The sequence below is a fragment of the Homalodisca vitripennis genome, chromosome 4 (assembly GCF_021130785.1).
Source record: "Homalodisca vitripennis isolate AUS2020 chromosome 4, UT_GWSS_2.1, whole genome shotgun sequence".
Lineage (NCBI taxonomy): Eukaryota > Metazoa > Arthropoda > Insecta > Hemiptera > Cicadellidae > Homalodisca > Homalodisca vitripennis.
Window position 1 is genome coordinate 6,315,600 of NC_060210.1, and position 25,430 is coordinate 6,341,029.

General features: G+C 34.0%; 1 protein-coding gene across 1 annotated transcript in view; it reads right to left on the bottom strand.

The window, feature by feature from the left end:
• Nucleotides 1-16,824: 16,824 nt before the first annotated feature.
• The window catches only part of LOC124358899, a 59,795-nt gene continuing 51,189 nt past the window's right edge, over nucleotides 16,825-25,430 (bottom strand). The window contains exon 2 of the mRNA XM_046811148.1: nucleotides 16,825-19,180. Within this exon, the coding sequence (XP_046667104.1) occupies nucleotides 17,732-19,165 (1,434 nt within the window). The 5' untranslated portion in view covers nucleotides 19,166-19,180 and the 3' untranslated portion in view covers nucleotides 16,825-17,731. The remainder of the gene's footprint in view (nucleotides 19,181-25,430) is intronic.

The window sequence follows — 25,430 nt, forward strand, 5'->3', positions numbered from 1 at the left end:
AAATACAATTAATTTATTGAAATGCACAACATAAACCTTTTAAGGTACCTATTTAGTTATTATTTATGCTGTACACAAAATATAACTAATATGTCTTTTACTTTTATATATATTTTTTCTGATTTTTTTTATTCATTGAAGCTATGTGTGTGGTTCTGGAATTACCAATCAGGCTAAATTTACTATGAAAATTACTGTAGTGCTAAAGAAGAATTTATCATTTGGTATCTAATGAAGCTTAAAATTTCTGTAAGAATTTGAGAATTATTTTCCTTAAAACGATAAAATAAACTCAACAGATAAAAATATAAAGCATTTGCATTACACAATAATAACAAAGATAATAATATATGTCCATTACATATTTGTAAAGGAGATATTGTATTGATATCTTGATTTCAATTCTGGCATAATCTATAGTAATTTGTAAAACTGTAGGATTGTACTTTGATTATGATCATAGTTCAAGTAAACGTTAATAAATAATAGTTTAAAAATAAATTTTTCATATACAATAGGAATGTATATTACGTGTGTGTTGGTAACTCATATGTTCTACCAGAAATTAAAGAGGTAGATGTTGTGCTTGTGTTTATCAGCCCTGAATTCGATGATAATCCTTTTAGTGTACATGGCGTTCGTAGTCGCCACTTTGCAGGCGAGCCAATACTGATTTCTTGGTGTAAGGCATAACTCCCAGCACTTGTCCTTCTCTCTTCTGCCGACTTCCAAAACCTCAAATTTCGAACAATCGCCGCGGACTTGTGCTATAAAATCTATCACAAGCAAGGAAAAACGTCAGGTAGGCATTAAAATCTGTAAGTAGCTCTGTTTCTCCAGTAGAAACATCGAATTCTCTATACTTTCGCTTCTCTTGAGTAAATAACGTTGTTATTGAAGACGAATGGGTCACTTAAGACAGGCTTATTATCTACTAGTTTCAATGTCTTGTAATTAAAAATACTCATTAAACAAGCATCTCTTATGAAAACGTACGGATCGTAGATCATACACTTGTATATGCTAATCACTCTGCCTGATCGTGACTCTACGAATGCTCTAAAACACATCTCACTCAAGTCGTACACATAAAGATATACAATTGCTCTAAGGCTGATTTCTTCTCTTAGATCTTCCTCGACAAGAACCAGAATATCTGGAGAGGGCTTATGAGAATGGGACAAGCTTGTGAAATAGGAATTTGGGTTACTGACCGGACAGATGATTTCCTTCATTTTGTCCCCAGTACTGATATTCCAGATGTGTAGAAGCCTCGCATATCCTGGAGCGACTCCGAGGAAGTAGTCACCATTAACAGTGTAAAAACATGATTGTGGCAATGAGACAACGCCATCTTCCCTAGGACCTGGCGACATAGCGTCATAAACACTAAAATCCCTAGTCGATTAGTCTTTCATCGAAGTAAAACGCGTGAATCAACGGCCAATGGCTTGATGTCACACTTATACGGTACACAGACACATACGAGACTTGCACTAATAGAATTCTGTCTTCACTCAAGATCTCGAAGTGGTCCACAAGCAAAGCGGTATCCAGGTCACAAGGGTTGGTCATCAAACAAATCGGCTCACCCCGGATATCCCAGAGTGTCATCTCATTATAAACAAGCATTACTAAGTAGTCGTTATCGTAAAAAAAACCGCGTTGGCTTCTTACTCCGTGAGCACTGGCCATGTGGTACATTGTGAAATGGCCTTGTCGCCAGTTGTTCCACATGTGATTCTCTCGTATAAACCTTATTCGCCACTCACACAGTGGACTGAGCGAATCGTGTTCAGAGAGCTGCAAGCCGGGCGGGACTGTGGTGTCAGTGTCCTCAAGATACTCCGCGAGTCGGAGGGTGCAGCGCCTCCGCCATATCCGGTCGTCGTTGAACATCTCCCGCCAAGTCCGACAAGTGGCACTACAAGCTACCACGTCTGCTAATGACAGGTAACGACCGATCTCCGCGATCATCTCTCCGGCAAGCTCTCCATCTTGGGAGACTCCCACTGCAACCAAAGTCATAGAAAACTGTAAACCTATGACTTCACAATAGTCAGGATAATGGAAAGTACTATTATAAGTATTCACACAAATCTATATATGTCTGGAACAGGCCTTACCATTTATATTCTTATTGTTATCTAATAAGAGTTATGTAAATCCTTAACGATTAAGGAATTTTCTAAATAAAGGATAAGACGTTTAAAGGGAATCACATACATTTTTCTCTCTTCTTCTATACATTTCTCTTCTAGCTATTCGTTAGGGAAGAATAACACACACAACATGTATCTGCTATGCTGATCTTCTAAACCGAGAATTTACCTATTCTATTACTCGCTCTTCCAAAGTATAGTTTCAGGTTATTGCTAGTGAAATATGCTCAAACTTATAGTATTGACATTTTTGATAGAAGGCTCCCCCACGAGGATGGGGAGCAGAGCTGTTCTGGGGAGTGAGCCCATTATCTCGCCAGAGCTGTATTATCTTCACAACTGATAGATGTTTGCAACGATGGGTCAACTACATTGCTATCAAGCGGCATCAACTTCTTCCCTTGATCTCTGAGTTTGAATTAATCACCGTCACTGATGAAAAATATTTTAAAAATAACTTGAGAATTAATAGTAAAGTTATATAATCTAATTAATAAATTTAAAATTCTTAAAAACATTGTAAAACTGTAAATGTTTACATTTCTTTGAACCATTTGTAAGAATGTCTGTGCGATTTTTAAAGACATTATAGAAGCATTTATATAACATTATTACACTTATCAAAAAAAGCTTTATAACTTTGTTATCAGGTAAATACATTTTCTTGGTCTGAAAAAAGCAACTTGTTGAATTTATGGTTAATTACAGTGATTTAGGATATATTAATAACTGAAGACCAAAAAACTGTTGCGCTAACTCCCATTATGACTTGTAATATTTTAATCATATTTATGAAAGGTATAGACGGGAAAAAAGTTGTGGTGTTCTTATAAAAATGAATAAAACTGTCTTGATTTTCATAGACTAAACAGCTTATGAAATCTTGAGTCATATACCACATTGAAAAATGTTAATGGCAGTTATTGTCTATGCTACCATGGCTATCGCAAAACATGTCCGCGTGTATGTACGATAGTTCGCCCAGATACCCCAAGTCTTACCACTTTTAAATGAAGCTCTCTACTTCGTCAGGATTGTTCGGAGCAGAGCTCTCCACCTTGGTTTTTTTCTTCTAGAAAAACTAGACATGATAGTTAAAAAGAAGGCAAGGTAGATTAATTTGCAAACAGATAAATCCCACTGAGCTTTATTGTTTAATCTAACCTATTTTTATTATAGAGTACAAGCCTTGCCTCTATTTTCTTTGAACAATGCCCAATTTGTTTCTGGCATTTCTTGTAGATAACACCTTCTAACGGCAGTTCCCAAACAGTGAAGCAAGTTATGCTCACAGATGGATAACTCTTTGGAGCATACTCGTATATCAAATAAATAAAAAAAGTAAACTGTATTTTCAGTTACAAATCTTACTATTTAATTGTTTATTCGCAGAACGAAAACTGATAAGATGTGCGCATAGCATCACTCAGCTACGTCGTGATGACTCACTTCTCAATATAATGTTCCAATCTGCTTTTCACATATTTATAATACATTGGTACACTTAATAATATTTTTAATACTATATACATTCCCGCATTTAGTGACTGTGCAATTAGTCAATCGCCGCCCCATTCCTATCCACCCTTCCCATCATCCACCGGCCAACTTCATACAGTAATCAGGGCCGCCCACAGGGGTTTGAATTACTTTACGCTTTTTGGTTGTGTACTATTCTAAAGAAACCAATTGAGTATATAAGAAATATGTATGCTTTTTTAATTATAACAGGTTTAGCATAAAAAGCAATAATTCTAAAATTAAAATTATTATTTAAATGTACATCAAGGATTGTTGTGATCAGAGACTTGACAACTACACTCAGGTAAGTTTATACGTCTGCAAGAAAAGAAAAAAAGAAACTAGGTACCCGTTCACAAAGTGTTGGGATGTTCACACTTGGTGCTCGCACTTGGTCAGCGTTTCGTGCAGTTAGCACATATTGCATTTAAGTCATGATTTTTTTTATTGCGTCAACCAACCTTAACCTTTTTTCATCGACAGACCAGAGAAATGGAGTTTACTTTTAAATAAAACTAAAAAGGATCAATACGCAGAGCTTCTGGGCAACTGATGGGTTTGAGAGTAGAAAATGTAAAGTAATGTTGTTTCTTCTGGTGGAGTTTTATGAAGGAATGGCTCACTCAATCCTCTGAAATATGGAAACTGTGTCTTGAGTTGACTGCTGGAATCTGCACCTACACTCACCTAAAGATATCGAAGAATATTGCATACACCAATATACGCTGTCGAGTAATCTTCTCGAACAACGCAATTTTCTGATTTTAGGAAACTTAAGAGGTTACCGCGAAGGAACAAAATCTTTTCATCAGTATAAAATATAGGCTTATTATTCGAGTAGCTTCCATTGCACCAAACGTGTCTCACATTGTTTCAGCTTAACAAATTATTTATATGTCGAAAGAGATGAAATCTAATGCAGAAGGCATCATACATCTATTTTAAAATTTAATGAAATAATTTTGACTCTAATTTGGAAAGATCACTACTTAAAATTAATTTTAGTATTATAATTCGGCAACCTCAGATATTACACTTAAAATACGTATAAATAAGTAAAATGCCGTAATGTAATTATACAGTGGAACCTTGATATATCGAACCTCAATATATCGAATTCCTTGATAAATCGAAGTTTTGCTATTCCCCTTGACTATGCCGTGCACTTCAGTGCTAATTTTAACTCTGTATATCGAAGGTTTAACTTAAATAGCTCAATATACATAATTCCCCCCTTAATATTGCTTACTATTAACCTCTATGTATCTAAGTTTCAATTTATCAGCGCAACGAAACAGAAGTACAGTACCGTATTTTTTATGTTCCTCACCACCGACACTCCGTTTTCTGTTGTCAGCAGTGGTGAATCATCGTCTTCCACCGTCAGGTTTGATTCGGACGATGCTTCAAGCGAATGTGTCAACTCAGTGAACCGTGCGCGGTTACATTTTCAACTGTGACAGTATTTCGTGTGAAAGTGCGATGGCAAAACGAAAAACCCTATCGAACCTCAATGTATCGAATTCCTTGATAAATCGAAGTTTTGCTATTACCGTTGGACTATGCCGTGCACTTCAGTGCTAATTTTACCTTTGTTTATCGAAGGTTTAACTTAAATAGCCTCAATATATAGAATTCCCTTCTTAATGTTGCTTACTATTAATAACCTCTATGTATCTAAGTTTCTGTGTATCATGTATCAGCGCAATGAACAGAAATACAGTACCGTATTTTTCACGTCGAAACGGGAAATCCTCACCACCGACACTCCTTCATTTTCTGTTGTCAGCAGTGGTGAATCATCTTCCAAGCCTCAGTTTGATTCGGACGATACCATGCTTCAAGTGAATGTGTCAACTCAGTGAACCGTGCGCGTTACATTTTCAACTGTGACAGTATTTCGTGTGAAAGTGCGATGGCAAGACGAAAAACTCTATCTTGTAGCAGAACAACAATTTTAACCTCTATGTATCGAAGTCTCCCCCAAACAGCCTTCACATATTGAACCTCGTTATTTAGTAATTCTCTCGATATAACGAAGTGTTTGCGTATTCCCTTGAAGTTTCGGTATACATACGTTCCAGTTCCACTGTATATAATAAACTCTTAATTGTTATATAACAACAGCAAACATCAAAGCTATATTGTTTAAGAGGCTTTTCTTAAAACTGACCTCTACAAAACTTATTAATTTTGTTAAAAGACATTATAACATCCAACCTCCCGTGCCACCAACTTCAAACGGGGACAGCAAGATTACAACAAAACGTTCTTACAACTGTAAGGTTTAATAACTAGATTTCAGCAGTGCGTATATTTGTGAAAAATTCTGCTAGTAGCTTATTCGATTGGTAAAGCTGTTGAAAGCTTGTAATATAATTACTTTGCTAGTTTAAACTAAAATTTTAAAACGTGAGAACGAATTTAGTATATAAAGCATTTAAAACACAAAATGATAAAAATTTTAATGGGGAAGCGTGAGGAAGGCTACTAAAAACGTTGCTTAATTTATTGAACCTATTAATTATAATCAAGCAGTTAGAATATTTACCTCCATTAACATTTTAACGACAAAATTATAGCACAGATTTAAGAATCTCATCTGATGACCCAGAATCTATTTTATAAGTATTATTCACGTCAAACACTAGTTAATTAAAAAAAAAAAATGGTTTTGTACTTAGTCAGTTATACAAAAATGTCAGTGCAAGTGTGTAGGTTTTCAGAAGTGGCTGAAGGGAAAGAGCATGGTACTACTAATTTGCCAGCGGTCACAAAAACAGAACCTTTTTCTTATAAAGATAAGAAAAATCATAAGCTGGACATTCCGAATAAATTTTTATCTCGACATTTGCCAGGTTTTACTCACTTTGCCGATTGTTATCGTGGCGGTGGTGGAAAATTCACAGTCATGGAGAGTATTAGATTTGTGATGGAAACAGGATTTTCCCGGACATTTGCCATCGTTCAGTGAAACAAAGAAAATCAGTAACACTACTTTTCTAGATCTACAATCTGATGATCTCGATGTTCTTCAGATGTTCTTCGGTCATAGGTGGTTGGTCGGCGAGTGCAGAATTATTGTAACCTGTATTCTGTAGTTTCAGTTTTAATAATTAGCATTGTGTTTAGTTATTTTATTAAGTAACATATTTTAGAGTTAGTGCAGTTGACACACAACATGGTGGTTGTGATTCCTGACTTAGGCGTGTCACAACGGTTTGGTATGATTTGTTTGTTTTAAACCTAGTTTGTAATTTATGTGTTAGGTTAGTTATTTACCTGAAGAAGAGATCAGATTGCAGATCTCGAAACGTAGTGTTACTATTTTTTTTATCACTGAGCTAATGTCCGAGAAAACTATATTTCCTACATAATCCTTCCATAGTAAAAAAACAAATCTAAAATAAAGAAATTTGTGATATTCACCAAACCTACGTACGTTATAGTACACCGTCTTACATTCAGACAACCTTATAATGGCATGAATAATATATAATATAACATGTTATAGTTAGTTTTATGCTTCGTAAAGTGTTTTAGTATTTTTATGAAAATGAAGTAAAAGTTTTATTACCCCAAAAATCTTGGCACCACATGCGTAAACACAATTACACTTGCCTAAGTGCTATGAAAATTAGTCTTATCGAAAATTTCGCGTTTTGGGAAAAAAATTACACAAAATGGTCACTTGCATCATGAGGAGAAAATAATTTTTACTTCATCCTCGTTTCATTTCAGTGTTTGATATCGAGGCTCACCTGTATTCATTGAACAAAAACACCCAGAATGTTACTAATAAAAACATTGATGTAACCGTATTTTTAATTAACGAAATTTTTTATTCACTTGGAAAATAAATATCATTCTATATAAAAATTATTTTTAATACAGCAGTGAAACACAAAGGTATAATCATGTAAAAGCCTCGTATAAAATCAATACAGATAGTTTTTATTCTAGTAAGATACGATAAATACAACAGTTAATAACTCTTAAGCACTAACATGAATGTCTTTTTAGCACTAAAATTGGCAGTGTTATGTTTTCGTCACTGAACACTAACTTATCTGTCTGTATCCTTTATGATACCGTGGACAGGAGCGAATACAGTGTAGAAATTTAGAAGTCCATCCAATTGTTAGGTGCAGCTTTACGAAGTTTTATAATAAAATAAAAAATATCAAATACGGTTTAATTTCAGGAGCAAATCCTAGCCCCCCTCAGTACCTGCCTCTGTCTATGATATAGTTTTGGATTATACATGTTTTAAAATAAAGAATGTTTTAAGACAATATTAAGTTTTAAAGAGTACTGTACATTAAAATACAATTAATTTATTGCAATGCACAACATAAAACCTTTTAAGGTACCATATTTAGTTATTATTTATGCTGTACACAAAATATAACTAATATGTCTTTTACTTTTATATATATATATTTTTCTGATTTTTTTTATTCATTGAAGCTATGTGTGTGGTTCTGGAATTACCAATCAGGCTAAATTTACTATGAAAATTTTTGTAGTGCTAAAGAAGAATTTATCATTTGGTCTCTAATGAAGCTTAAAATTTCTGGAAGAATTTGAGAATTATTTCCTTAAAACGATAAAATAACTCAACAGATAAAAATATAAAGCATTTGACATTACACAATAATAACAAAGATAATAATATATGTCTAATACATGTTTGTAAAGGAGATATTGTATTGATATCTTGATTTCAATTCTGGCATATATAATCTATAGTAATTTGTTAAAAACTGTAGGATTGTACTTTGATTATGATCAAAGTTCAAGTAAAACGTTAATAAATAATAGTTTAAAAATAAATTTTTACTATACAATAGGAATGTATATTACGTGTGTGTTGGTAACTCTTATGGTCTACCAGAAATTCAAGAGGTAGATGTTGTGCTTGTGTTTATCAGCCCTGAATTCGATGATAATCCTTTTAGTGTACATGGCGTTCGTAGTCGCCACTTTGCAGGCGAGCCAATACTGATTTCTTGGTGTAAGGCATAACTCCCAGCACCTGTCCTTCTCTCTTCTGCCGACTTCCAAAACCTCAAATTTCGAACAATCGCCGCGGACTTGTGCTATAAATCTGTCACAAGCAAGGAAAAACGTCAGGTAGCCATTAAAATCTGTAAGTAGCTCTGTTTCTCCAGTAGAAACATCGAATTCTCTATACTTCGCTTCTCTTGAGTAAATAACGTTGTTATTGAAGACGAATGGGTCACTTGAGACAGGCTTATTATCTACTAGTTTCAATGTCTTGTAATTAAAAATACTCATTAAACAAGCATCTCTTATGAAAACGTACGGATCGTAGATCATACACTTGTATATGCTAATCACTCTGCCTGATCGTGACTCTACGAATGCTCTAAAACACATTTCACTCAAGGTGTACACATAAAGATGTACAATTGCTCTAAGGCTGATTTCTTCTCTTAGATCTTCCTCGACAAGAACCAGAATATCTGGAGAGGGCTTATGAGAATGGGACAGGCTTGTGAAATAGGAATTTGGGTTACTGACCGGACAGATGACTTCCTTCAATTTGTCCCCAGTACTGATATTCCAGATGTGTAGAAGCCTTGCATATCCTGGAGCGACTCCGAGGAAGTAGTCACCATTAACAGTGTAAAAACATGATTGTGGCAATGAGACAACGCCATCTTCCCTAGGACCTGGCGACATAGCGTCATAAACACTAAAATCCCTAGTCGATAGCCTTTCATCGAAGTAGAACGCGTGAATCAACGGCCAATGGCTTGATGTCACACTTATACGGTACACAGACACATACGATACTTGCACTAATAGAATTCTGTCTTCACTCAAGATCTCGAAGTGGTCCACAAGCAAGGCGGTATCCAGGTCACAAGGGTTGGTCATCAAACAAATCGGCTCACCCCGGATATCCCAGAGTGTCATCTCATTATAAACAAGCATTACTAAGTAGTCGTTATCGTAAAAAACCGCGTTGGCTTCTACTCCGTGAGCACTGGCCATGTGGTACATTGTGAAGTGTCCTTGTCGCCAGTTGTTCCACAAGTGATTCTCTCGTATAAACCTTATTCGCCACTCACACAGTGGACTGAGCGAATCGTGTTCAGTGAGCTGCAAGCCGGGCGGGACTGTGGTGTCAGTGTCCTCAAGATACTCCGCGAGTCGGAGGGTGCAGCGCCTCCGCCATATCCGATCGTCGTTGAACATCTCCCGCCAAGTCCGGCAGGTGGCACTACAAGCTACCACGTCTGCTAATGACAGGTAACGACCGATCTCCGCGATCATCTCTCCCGGCAAGCTCTCCATCTTGGGAGACTCCCACTGCAACCAAAGTCATAGAAAACTGTAAACCTATGACTTCACAATAGTCAGAATAATAGAAAGTACTATTATAAGTATTCACATAAATCAACATAAGTCTGGTACAGTCCTGACCATTTATATTCGTATTGTTGTCTAATAAGATATATGTAAAGCCTTAACGATTAACAATTTTTCTAAATAAAGGATAATACGTTTAAAATACATTTTTTATACATATTAACCCTTAAGTGAAAAAAGTGAATGAACTAGAAACGCCGTTTCCTGAAAACGAATTAGGTAAGAACTAAAAGGTAAGTTAAGAAACAACCCAATAAGCCAAATAAAAAATTAAATAATTATAAAGGTTTTAGTTATTTTAATACAAATTTAAAGTTATTCAATAATACAACAGTTCAAAATTTTGCTAACATCGAAATATGTTTGTGTGCACTATTAAAACTTATTTTTAGTCATTTTAAAATTACTTCAATACAAATTAAAAATTATTCTACACCCGGCCTAGACTATATATTTCGTCTGTACTTATATAGAGACTATGTTACTTGGCACATTGTGATGTGAAGTAATCACAATGTGCCTGCTATGTGTTTTTGGCATTACCCCTACACCCCTCCGCTCAGTTATCTCTTACTAACTGGACTCAGTTCTTTTCTTCTAGCCATTCGTTAGGGAAGAATAACACACAAAACATGTATCTGCTATGCTGATCTTCTAAACCGAGTATGTACCTATTCATTACTCACTCTTCCAAAGTATAGTTTTAGGTTGTTGCTAGTGAAATATGCTCAAACTTATAGTATTGACATTTTTGATAGAAGGCTCCCCCCACGAGGATGGGGAGCAGAGCTGTTCTGGGGATTGGGCCCATTATCTCGCCAGAGCTGTATTATATTTACAACCGATAGATGTCTGCAAGGATGGGTCAACTACATTGCTATCAAGCGGCTTCTACATCTTCCCCTGATCTCTGAATTTGAATTAATCATCGTCACTGATGAAAAATATTTTAAAAATAACTTGAGAATTAATAGTAAAGTTATATAATCTAATTGAAAAATATAAAAATCTTAAAACATTGTAAACTGCAAATGTTTGTATTTCTTTGAACAATTCTAGACATGATAGCTCAAAAGAAGGCAAGACAGATTAATTTGCAAGCAGATAAATCCCATTTTTTGTTTAATCTTCCTATTTTTATTATAGAGTACAAGCCTTGCCTCCAATTTCTTTGAACAATGCCCAATTTGTTTCTGGCATTTCTGTAGATAACACCTTCTAACGGCAGTTCCCAAATAGTGAAGCAAGTTATGCTCACTGATGGATAACTCTTCGGAGCATATATCACATAAATAAAAAAAGTAGGTAACTGTATTTTCAGTTACAAATCTTACTATTTATTTGTTTATTCGCAGAACGAAAACTGATAGGATGTGCGCATAGCATCACTCAGCTTCGTCGTCCTGACTCACTTCTCAATATAATGCTCCAACCTGCTTTTCACATATTTATAATACATTGGTACACTGAATAATATTTTCAATACTATATACATTCCCGCATTTAGTGACTGTGCAATTAGTCGATCGCCGCCCTATTCATATCCACCCTACCCATCATCTACCAGCCAACTTCATACAGTAATCAGGGCCGCCCACTGAGGTTTGAATTACTTTACACTTTTTGGTATGTGTACTATTCTAAAGAAACCAATTGAGTATATAAGAAATATGTTTGCTTTTCTAATTATAACAGGTTTAGCATAAAAAGCAATAATTCTAAAATTAAATATATTATTGAAATGTACATCAAGGACTGTTGTGATCAGAGACTCGACAACTACTTAAATAACTCAGGTAAGTTTATAAGTGTGTAAGAAAAAAAAGAAACTACCCGTTCACAAAGTGTTGGGATGTTCACACTTGGTGCTCGCACTTGGTCAGCGTCCGTGCATTTAGTACATATTGCATTTAAGTCATGCTTTTTTTAGTGCGTCAACCAACCTTAACATTTTTTCATCAACAGACTAGAGAAATGGAGCTTACTCTTAAATAAAACTAAAAAGGATCAATACGCAGAGCTTCTAGCAACTGATGGAGTTTGAGAGTAGAAAATGTAAAGTAATGTTGTTTCTTCTGGTGGAGTTTTGTGAAGGAATGACTCACTCAATCTTCTGAAATATGGAAACTGTGTCTTGAGTTGACTGCTGGAATCTGCACCTACACTCACCTAAAGATATCGAAGAATATTGCATACACAATATACGAGTAATCTTATCGAACAACGCAATTTTCTGATTTTAGGAAACTTAAGAGGTTACCGCGAAGGAACAAAATCTTTTCATCAGTAAAAAATATAGGCTTATGTTTCGCAGTAGCTTCCACTGCACCAAACGTGTCTCACATTGTTTCAGCTTAACAAATTATTTAACATGTCGAAAGAGACGAAATCTAATGCAGAAGACATCATACATCTATTTTAAAATTTAATAAAATTATTTTGACTCTAATTTGGAAAGATCACCACTTAAAATTAATTTTAGTAATCTAAATCGGCAACCTCGGATATTACACTTGAAATACGTATAAATAAGTAAAATGCCGTCATGTACTTATACAGTGGAACCTTGGTATATCGAACCTCAATATATCTAATTCCTTGATAAATCGAAATTTTGCTATTCCCCTTGACTATGCCGTGCACTTCAGTGCTAATTTTAACTCTGTATATCGAAGGTTTAACTTAAATAGCCTCAATATAAAGAATTCCCCTCTTAATATTGCTTACTATTAACCTCTATGTATCTAAGTTTCAATTTATCAGCGCAACGAATAGAAGTACAGTACCGTATTTTTTATGTTTCTCACCACCGACACTCTGTTTTCTGTTGTCAGCAGTGGTGAATCATCTTCCACCGTCAGTTCGAATCGGACGATGCTTCAAGCGAAAATGTCAACTCAGTGAACTGTGCGCGTTACATTTTCAACTGTGACAGTATTTCGTGTGAAAGTGCGATGGCAAAACGAAAAACTCTATCTTGTAGCAGAACAACAATTTTAACCTCTATGTATCGAAGTCTCCCCCAAACAGCCTTCACATATTGAACCTCGTTATTTAGTAATTCTATCGATATAACGAAGTGTTTGCTTATTCTCTTGAATTTCGGTATACATACATTCCAGTTCCACTGTATATAATAAACTCTTAATTGTTATATAACAACAGCAACATCAAAGCTATATTGTTTAAGAGGCTTTTCTTAAAACTGACGTCTACAAAACATATTAATTTTGTTAAAAGACATTATAACATCCAACCTCCCGTGCCACCAACTTCAAACGGGGACAGCAAGATACAACTAAACGTTCTTACAACTGTAAGGTTTAATAACTAGATTTCAGCAGTGCGTATATTTGTAAAAAATTCTGCTAGTAGCTTATTCGATTGGTAAAGCTGTTGAAAGCTTGTAATATAATTACTTTGCTAGTTTAAACTAAAATTTTAAAACGTGAGAACGAATTTAGTATATAATAATAATAATAATAAATAATAAATTTATTTCTCAAAACAACAAATATGTTACAAATCATGCTGAACATTGTACACTGGCACAATACAATACATAACATACATAACAATAAAATTAAAACAATGCCAAGCAGATCCTATAAAATTAATATATTTCAAGTACAATGCATAATATAATATAATTATGAGAAATAGACTCCTCCAAGGCACAGCCTGATTGGAGGTCTTACTGAATTTATTTTACAAATGGCTGATCTAATTTTCAAATTACATATAGAATGAAAAATAATTTCTCCAAAACCAACAAAGTCTACTCATAAAAAAATACACTTTCAATTAATAATTTGTCTTTATTTAAAGCCCATACAAATATTATAAACCATTAAACAAAAATATCTAGTTTCATGAATAAACAAAACTGTTCTATGTTTTACCCTACAACAAAACAAAAATCAACCTTAAAACTTGATTTTATGTACATAAAATATTAATATGCAAACCTTTATATTTTATAAGTTTAAATAATATATAAACAAAAAATAACGTATATCCATATCAGAAGATTTTACATTTTTTATCTGCCATAATCTTTAAAAACAAAAACTTTTACTGTATTATCTCAAATAATATTTCGTCTATATTTTCAATTTCCAACAACCACTGTCTTAATTTAGAGCTGAATTTAGATAAAGAATTGACGTAGCGAATGCGATTAGGTAATTTATTAAATATTCTTGGCGCCAAAAAATTATAGCTTTTAGTAAAAAATGTGTTTGATGGCCTAGGTACACATACATCTGACGCATTTCTTAATTTTGATCTGTAATCATTTAAATCTGTACTATTCCTGCTACGACGATAAAATATTTTCAAGACTTTATAAATATACGCATGTCTTACTGGTAGTATTTTTAATTGATAAAATAAAGGAAAACTTGCTTCAGTTATATTTCTTTGTAAAATTAGCCTAACGAAATGTTTTTGAATAATAAACAAGGATTTTGTGTTAGTTTTATAAGTCCCTCCCCAACATGAAATTCCATATTCCAGTCTACTATGCACCAGTGAAAAATATATCATTCTTAGTGTATCATTATCGCACATGTTTCGTAAAAAATAAAATAGTCTCAAAACATTATTTAATTTTTTCTTTAAATCTAATATATGTTTTTTCCATGACAAATCCTTATCTAAAATTATTCCTAAATATTTAATACTGTCAGTAATTTTTACTTCAATACATTTATTATTACAATATACACTCCTACTACAAATGCAATCAATACAGTGTAGAATAATCCTATTTGTTAAATGATTACCTTCCCTTAAATTAAAATTTAAATAATTTGTTTTAGCGGTACTTAAGATCATATTATTTTTAGTGAACCACCACTGTATAGCTTGAAGATCTAGGTTCATATTCAACTCTACATCAGCCCATGTTTCTCCAACGTAAGAGAAAGCAGTATCATCAGCGAAAGAAGTTACTTTTCCAACAAATCTTGCGCTTCATAAATCATTATTATATATTAAAAAAAGAACTGCACCCAAAACAGAACCCTGTGGAACTCCAAACTTAACTTCAAGTAAATCGCTAAGCACTGCATTCAACTTTACACGCTGTGTTCTTCTTAAAATATAACTTTTGAACCAGTTAAAAACAACTCCCCTAATTCCACACCTATATAGTTTTTGCAGTAATATATCATGATTCACCATATCAAATGCTTTAGTTATATCTAGGAACAGGCCGCTTACCTTTTTTCCATTAAACACAAGCATTTACCAAAGCATTAAACACAAAATGATAAAAAGTTTAATGGGGAAGCGTGAGGAAGGCTACTAAAACGTTGCTTAATTTATTGAACCTATTAATTATAATCAAGCAGTTAGAATATTTACCTCCATTAACATTTTAACGACAAACTTATAGCACAGATTTAAGAATCTCATCTGATGACCCAGAATCTATTTTATAAGTATTATTCACGTCAAACACTAGTTAATTAAAAAAAAAAAAAAATGGTTTTGTACTTAGTCAGTTATACAAAAATGCCAGTGAAAGTGTGTAGGTTTTCAGAAGTGGCTGAAGGGAAAGAGCATGCTACTACTAATTTGCCAGCGGTCACAAAAACAGAACATTGGCTTATAAAGATAAGAAAAATCATAAGCTGGACATTCCGAATAAATTTTTATCGACATTTGCCAGGTTTTACTCACTTATTGTTATCGTGTCGGTGGTGGAAAACTCACATTCATGGAGAATATTATATTTGTGATGAAAACAGGATTTTCCCGGACATTTACTATCGTTCAGAGTTAAAAGAAATCAGTAAAACTACGTTTCGAGATCTCCAATCTGATGATCTAAGATGTTCTTCAGATGTTCTTCGGTCATAGGTGGTTGGTCGGCGAGTGCAGAATTATTGTAACCTGTATTCTGTAGTTCAGTTTTAATAATTAGCATTGTGTTTAGTTATTTTATTAAGTACATATTTTAGAGTTAGTGAAGTCGACACACAACATGGTGGTTGTGATTCCTGACTTAGGCGTGTCACAACGGTTTGGTATGATTGGTATGTTTTACCTAGTTTGTAATTATGTGTTAGGTTAGTTATTTACCTGAAGAAGAGATCAGATTGCAGATCTCAAAAAGTAGTATTACTATTTTTTTTATCACTGAGCAAATGTCCAAAAAACCATATTTCCTTCATAATCCTTCCATAGTAAAAAACAAATCTAAAATAAAGAAATTTGTGATATTCACAAACCTACGTACGTTATAGTACACCGTCTTACATTCAGACAACCTTATAATGGCATGAATAATATATAATATAACATTTTATAGTTAGTTTTATGCTTCGTAAAGTGTTTTAGTATTTTTATGAAAATGAAATAAACATTTTGTTACCCCATAAATCTTGGCACCACATGCGTAAACACAATATTACACGTGCCTAAGTACTATGAAGTTAGTCTTATTGAAAATTTCGCGTTTTGGGAAAAAAATTACACAAAATGGTCACTTGCACCATGAGGAGATAATAATTTTACTTCATCCTCGTTTCATTTCAGTGTTTGATATCAAGGCCTCACCTGTATTTATTGAACAAAAACACCCAGAATGTTACTAATAAAAACATTGATGTAACCGTATTTTTAATTAACGAAATATTTTATTCACTTGGAAAATAAATATCATTCTATATAAAAATTATTTTTAATATAGCAGTGAAACACAAAGGTATAATCATGTAAAAGCCTGGTATAAAAGCAATATACATGGTTTTTATTCTAGTAAGATATGATAAATACAACAGTTAAAACTCTTAAGCACTACCATGAATGTCTTCTTTCTTTTTAGCACTAAAATTGGCAGTGTTATGTTTTCGTCACTGAACACTAAATTATCTGTCTGTATCCTTTATGATACCGTGGACAGAAGCGAATACAGTGTAGAAATTTCGAAGTCCGTTCCAATTGTTAGGTGCAGCTTTACGAAATTTTAAGAAATTGTTTTACAAATAAAATAAAAATATCAAATACGGTTTAATTTCAGGAGCAAATCCTAGCCCCCCTCTGTACCTGCCTCTGTCCATGATATAGTTTTGGATTATACATGTTTTAAAATAAAGAATGTTTAATACAATATTAAGTTTTAAAGAGTAGCCTACTGTACATTAAAATGCAATTAATTTATTGAAATGCATTTAAATTTATATTATAATTTAAATGAATATATATTTCTGTTTCTTTTTATTCATTGAAGCAATGTGTGTGGTTCTGGAATTACCAATCAGGCTAAATTTACTATGAAAATTACTGTAATGCTAAAGAAGAACTTATCATTTGGTATATATTAAAGCTTGAAATTCTGTAAGAATTTGAGAATTATTACCCTAAAAAGATAAAATAACTCCACAGATAAAATAAAGCATTTGCATTACATAATAATAACAAAGATAATAATATATGTTAAATACATATTTGAAAAGGAGATACTGTATTGATATCTTGATTTCTCTCCTGGCATTATCTATAGTAATTTGTAAAACTGTAGGATTGTACTTGAATTGTGATCAAAGTTCAAGTAAAACGTTAATAAATAATAGATTAAAATACATTTTTACTATACAATAGGAATGTATATTACGTGTGTTGGTAACTCATATGTTCTACCAGAAATTCAAGAGGTAGATGTTGCGCTTGTATTCATCAGCCCTGAATTCGATGATAATCCTTTTAGTGTACATGGCGTTCGTAGTCGCCACTTTGCAGGCGAGCCAATACTGATTTCTTGGTGTATCGCATAAGACCCAGCACCTGTCCTTCTCTCTTCTGCCGACTTCCAAAACCTCAAATTTCAAAAAACCGCGGACTTGAGCTATAAACCTGTCACAAGCAAGGAAAAACGTCGGGTAGGCATTAAAATCTGTAAGTAGCTCAGTTTCTCCCGTAGAAACATCAAATTCTCTGTACTTCGCTTCTCTTGAGTAAATAACGTTGTTATTGAAGATGAATGGGTCACTTGAGGCAGGCATAATATCTACTAGTGTGAATGTCTTGTAATTGAAAATACTCATAAAACAAGCGTCTCTTATGAAAACGTACGGATCGTAGATCATACACTTGTATATGCTAATCACTCTGCCTGATCGTGACTCTACGAAGGCTCTAAAACACATATCACTCAAGTCGTACACAAAAAGATGCACCATTGCCCTAAAGCTTATTTCTTCTCGTAGATCCTCCTCGACAAGCACCAGAATATCTGGAGAGGGCTTATGAGAATGGTACAAGTTTGTGAAATAAGAATTTGGGTTACTGACCGGACAGATGACTTCCTTCAATTTGTCCCCAGTACTGATATTCCAGATGTGTAGAAGCCTCGCATATCCTGAAGCGACTCCGAGGAAGTAGTCACCATTAACAGTGTAAAAACATGATTGTGGCATTGAGACAAGGCCATCTTCCCTAGGACCTGGCGACATAGCGTCATAAACACTAAAATCCCTAGTCGATAGCCTTTCATCGAAGTAGAACGCGTGAATCAACGGCCAATGGCTTGATGTCACACTTATACGGTACACAGACACATACGATACTTGCACTAATAGAATTCTGTCTTCACTCAAGATCTCGAAGTGGTCCACAAGCAAGGCGGTATCCAGGTCACAAGGGTTGGTCATCAAACAAATCGGCTCACCCCGGATATCCCAGAGTGTCATCTCATTATAAACAAGCATTACTAAGTAGTCGTTATCGTAAAAAACCGCGTTGGCTTCTTCTCCGTGAGCACTGACCATGTGGTACATTGTGAAGTGTCCTTGTCGCCAGTTGTTCCACAAGTGATTCTCTCGTATAAACCTTATTCGCCACTCACACAGTGGACTGAGCGAATCGTGTTCAGTGAGCTGCAAGCCGGGCGGGACTGTGGTGTCAGTGTCCTCAAGATACTCCGCGAGTCGGAGGGTGCAGCGCCTCCGCCATATCCGATCGTCGTTGAACATCTCCCGCCAAGTCCGGCAGGTGGCACTACAAGCTACCACGTCTGCTAATGACAGGTAACGACCGATCTCCGCGATCATCTCTCCCGGCAAGCTCTCCATCTTGGGAGACTCCCACTGCAACCAAAGTCATAGAAAACTGTAAACCTATGACTTCACAATAGTCAGAATAATAGAAAGTACTATTATAAGTATTCACACAAATCAATATGTGTGGAACAGTCCTGACCATTTATATTCGTATTGTTGTCTAATAAGATTTATGTAAAGCCTTAGCGATTAAGAATTTTTCTAAATAAAGGATAAGACGTTTAAAGGGAAACACCTAAATTTTTGTATACATATTAACCCCTAAGTGAATACAAGTAAAAGAACTAGGAACGTCTTGCCTGAAAATTGCCTGAAAACGAATTTGGTAAGAACCAAAGAAACAACCCAATAAGTAAAACAAAAAATTGAATAATAAAAATGATTTTAGTTATTTTAATGTAAATTAAAAATTAATCAGTAATACAACAGTTCAAAATTATGCTAAAATCATAATATGTTTGTGTGCACTATAAAACTTATTTTTAGTTATTTTAAAATTACTTCAATACAATTTTAAAATTATTCCAAACCATGCCTAGACTATATATTTCGTCTGTACTTATATAGAGACCATGTTACTTGGCACATTGTGATGTGAAGTAATCACAATGTGCCTGCTATGTGTTTTTTGGCATTACCCCTACACCCCTCCGCGCAGTTATCTCTTACTAACTGGACTCAGTTCTTTTCTTCTAGCCATTCGTTAGGGAAGAATAACACACAAAATATGTATCTGTTATGTTGATCTTCTAAACCGAGTATGTACCTATTCATTACTCGCTCTTCCAAAGTATAGTTTTAGGTTATTGCTAGTGAAATATGCTCAAACTTATAGTATTGACATTTTTGATAGAAGGCTCCCCCCACGAGGATGGGGAGCAGAGCTGTACTGGGGAGTGGGCCCATTATCTCGCCAGAGCTGTATTATCTTCACAACCGATAGATGTTTGCAAGGATGGGTCAACTACATTGCTATCAAGCGGCTTCTACATCTTCCCCTGATCTCTGAATTTGAATTAATCACCGTCACTGATGAAAAATATTTTTAAAATAACTTGAGAATTAATAGTAATGTTATATAATCTAATTGAAAAATATAAAAATCTTAAAACATTGTAAACTGTAAATGTTTATATTTCTTTGAACATTTGTAAGAATGTCAGTGCAGTTTTTAAAGACATTATAAAAGCATTTTATATCACATTATCACACTTATCAAAAAAAGCTTTATAAATTTGTTATCAGGGAATTTTCTTGTTATCAGGTTTGAAACTTATCTAATATCAAAAAGCAACTTGATAAATTAATGGTTCATTCAGTGATTTAGGATGTATTATTAACTGAATGGTGTATCCCAAGGTTCGGGTTTGGGAGCAATTTTGTTTCTTATTTTTATCTTTAGATAACGTATTTAAGCGTAAATTGAGGAGAATGGAGGATATGTTAATTCTTAAACCTAATTTAACCTTCTTCACAAAGTGTTAGTGCTCAGTACCAACAATTTTGAATTTTATTCCAAATACTATTAAAGTATGCAAAAATATTAAACTGTTGTCAAATAAATTAAAAGCTTGGATATCGAAATATGAATGAATTGATCTTCTGACAAGTACACGGCGTTGTCTTTAGTTATATTGGTGGGAATTTAATAATACATGTTAGATTATTAATAAACTGTCTTGCCTTTAAGGATTATTGAAACTTTGAAGGTACCTACCCTTAACACAGGCTCTGTGTTTGATTCTCTATATTTTTGGAAAGATTACTTTATATTAGTTTCAAGGAATAAATATTTTATCTGTACAATAATACTTTGTTACAGTTGGGAATTCAAAAAGAAAAAGTAATATAACAAATGGAAAAAAATTACTACATAAAATTAGTTACTTAAATATACAATATATTATATAAAACTATTTAATTCTCTATGTACTTTATTTTGTTTTTTCCTACTGTATATGAGTATTATGTACACTCTATTTATCTGTCAGAAAATAAATAATATCGTATTCTAATTTGAAGATAGTTTCTAATTTTGCAACCGATATTATTTTTTTTTTCAAATTTAATCTATTTCACCACAGATTTAAAGTAAAACAAAAGATATGCAATCTAACTCTGTACTAAAATGAAAGCGAACTGGAGCTAAACTTGGCATTGAATCAACCCATCCCTCCATAGCTACGTTATGTCTAGAAAACTCGGTAGCTCCACTGTGCTTACAGATCGTATTTATAACATCGCAGTGTACTCAATTGTGTACCTGATGAGACACCTCTTCACCTAGGTTACACTATATTGTTAAGGTGTCTTTGATGTCAAAACTACGTAAAGAATTAGTTTTGCCTTTCTTCTTCACCGACCTTTTTTTGATCTCTTCCAGAAGTCAAGTCTGAGACCGTGTCAGATTCTAAACGCTGTATTAAAAGAAAGACGAACTGGATCTTAACTCAAAATTCACAATTATAAACTTGTATACTGTGCTATAAAATTATTTTTATCATCTAGATGTTTGAAAGTAATTTAAAACTTATTTAGCAACTGATATAGTATACTCCTTTTCAAATAAGTTATAATATTACTGTACAACTTTATGATATCATATAAACATGCACATTCGTATGAGAAAGACTTAGGGAGATCGAGCCGTACTTATCAGCAATCTGGACGATCGTGATAAACTAATGAGAACTAGGGAGATCGAGCCGTACTTATCAGCAATCTGGACGATCGTGATAAACCAATGAGAACTAGGGAGATCGAGCCGTACTTATCAGCAATCTGGACGATCGTGATAAACCAATGAGAACTAGGGAGATCGAGCCGTACTTATCAGCAATCTGGACGATCGTGATAAACCAATGAGAACTAGGGAGATCGAGCCGTACTTATCAGCAATCTGGACGATCGTGATAAACCAATGAGAACTAGGGAGATCGAGCCGTACTTATCAGCAATCTGGAAGATCGTGATAAACCAATGAGAACTAGGGAGATCGAGCCGTACTTATCAGCAATCTGGACGATCGTGATAAACCAATGAGAACTAGGGAGATCGAGCCGTACTTAACAGCAATCTGGACGATCGTGATCAACTAATGAGAACTAGGGAGATCGAGCCGTACTTATCAGCAATCTGGACGATCGTGATAAACCAATGAGAACTAGGGAGATCGAGCCGTACTTATCAGCAATCTGGACGATCGTGATAAACCAATGAGAACTAGGGAGATCGAGCCGTACTTATCAGCAATCTGGACGATCGTGATAAACTAATGAGAACTAGGGAGATCGAGCCGTACTTATCAGCAATCTGGACGATCGTGATAAACCAATGAGAACTAGGGAGATCGAGCCGTACTTATCAGCAATCTGGACGATCGTGATAAACCAATGAGAACTAGGGAGATCTAGCCGTACTTATCAGCAATCTGGACGATCGGGAAATGAGAACTGGTGATCGAGCCGTACTTATCAGCAATCTGGACGATCGTGATAAACTAATGAGAACTTTGTTTACGCCCAGTGCAGTTGTTTTTTGTTCCTATTTGTATTTAAATATTACCATTAGCGTGTTTTGGTTAATGCGTGGTGTTAAAATATTTAATTGTAAAGCAGTAGTTGTTGATACAATTATTAGTTTTTTATATGGTTTTAAATATTAACTTTTTAATACCATTATGTTACTTAACATTGATCCATTCCAATCACAGGTATATAATAGTAGTATAAGATGTTCGAATAAGTATTATAAAAATTACTCTTATAATGTGGAAAATTTAGGTATAATTTTATAAGTCTATTTCAGTATAATTATTATATTGTTGCTTTTCAAACTCCATTACACTACTGATGAAGTTAAAATAATTTAATATTTTCCAAAATGTAAATGTAAACAAATGTTTCTGCCTGTATGATGAGGTTCAGCTGAAAGTATTTAACAGTTGTTAAGTACTAGTTGACTTTGTATTACGTGTCTTAGTCCAGTCTGCCGGATCCAATGTAAAATATTCCAAAATGCAAGACAATTTTGAAGTAAAAAAAATAATAGAATAAACAATTTAAATTGGACTGAATTTTTAGTTTAAACCATTCTTGAATCCATCTAAAGACACACCATAAATTTTATTAAAACCGATCCAGCCGTTTAGGAGGAATTCATTGACATACATTCACACAAAAGATTTATATACTCGTATATATATATATATATATATATATATATATATATATATATATATATATATATATATATACATACTAGCTGTTTCCCGCGCCCGTGGCTTCGTACGCTTTCCGTACGATTTGCCCGTGTATGAGCACTTCTGGTGTTAATTATATTTCCAACACCGATATAGAGTTTGCCTTGTTGCCACGATCAAAAGCGTTGATCTGTGAAACGTGTATGTTTATAGCCATTGTAAAAGTACATGTACTTTATTATAAAGTGGTTTCACTCTCAAGATTTAACTCCTGCCAGAAATTGATTTTAAAGATTAATATGCATAACTTAAGCGCCTTCAATTACTGTTTCGTATTAAATATACGTAAATGACTTGTAATTACTGTTTAAAATCCAGGCGCTTTTATCTTTTGAAGCGCAGCCTGGTGGCGAGTTACATTGATGTGCGTAGCATATAAACCTTCTCCCGGGAAAAATATGTATACATACAAATTTTCATAAATATTTCTCAGATAAATGAAAATCCATCTTGTGTGTCAATTCTATTGAATTTAATATTAGAATGCTAAAATTACGAACAAGAAAAATAATTCCTTGCCTTAAAATACTAAATAAGTGTATAAATTTAAAGATATTGAATTTTTAGCTATTAAGAACTAAATAAAAATAGTTTATCCCAGTTTAGTACTGCGGTCTTTTAACGGGAACATTGACGGGTATAATCAGTGATGTAAAATAGAGAATTCTACATAACACTTAAATTTTACTTAGCAATAGTATTTGTTGATGACACACTTTACTACTTTGAACCTGGGCATTTGTATCATTCCCGTTAAGTGGTAACTACTGTATACCAACAGTGTACGAACACTGTGTAGTTTCAAGTATTGCCCAACCTTATATATTGTTTGAAATGGATATCTTTAATCTGAGACTAATTGATAAGTAGTTCAATTGTAAAACTTTTGAGTTGCTCCCCTAATATAAATTCTCTTTGTGGGAAAAGTGCTGATGCTGAAATACATTTAAAAACGAATTTAAAAACATTTAATAAAAAAAATTATATTGATTTTTACTAAGAAAACTGATTTGATATCAATATCTGTAATTCCGTAGCAGAGCTTTTGAGTACCCACATGCTTTATTTTGAGTAAAATCTAGTAGAGTTTTTTCACATGTCACCAAAAATCATTCAGTGTACCACCTCAACTTTTCATATTTGGATCCAACAGCACATAAAAGTAGTGTTTCTTCAATATGGACTTCTCTGAAAGTCTTCAAAATAAGACTTTTACAAATATCTGTCAGCAATTAATAAGAGGCCACACTAATGTGGCTTTTTTACACAAGCACTGTAAAGATCATAAAAAACAACGTTATACATCTGATAAGAAAACAAGAAAAATAATAAAATATCTATTATGTAGCACAATCATAAATCATTGATTTGGGTAGAAAGTAAAGATGTTTGTGGTTGAAGGTGATTATGAAGTAAACGGCGATTGTAATGACCGTAAAGAAGAAGTTAGTTCCGGCATTGATCGATTAGGATTGGTTGTTTCTTACCAAGTTTTGCTAACATCCCAAGGTCAATAGTTCGTACTGTCCGAACCACAGTCTTTCCGGTCGTATTGGTTGCTTTCTGAGTTACAGTTTAAAAATCCGATTATTTGCACTTTTTCACCAAAAGGTGATCTGAATGACTTCGTGACTCTCAAGAAAATTCGCGTGGATCTCAGTTCACCCAGAAACATTGATTACGATCTGGTTAGGAGTTGCTGTTCAGAAGAACAGTTCAGACAGTTATCTGTCAACTGTACATTAGGCCTCTTTGATAGTCTCTTCTTGTATGGCTTAATATTCAGGGGATATTCTGTGGAGATTACATATTAGCTGGTCAATTAGAACACTACAAACCAATTTGTGCCAGAATAGGAGTCATGACTGCCTGTATCCGGAATATATGTAGCTTTTTAATCTGAACCCAGGAAGAACTTGTCAACCTTTTCAGGAGAGATGAAGTCCACAATCTCAGTATAATCGTCACACGAAAGACATGCCCAGGTCTGGGATCTCCTCCACAATGAAGACTGAA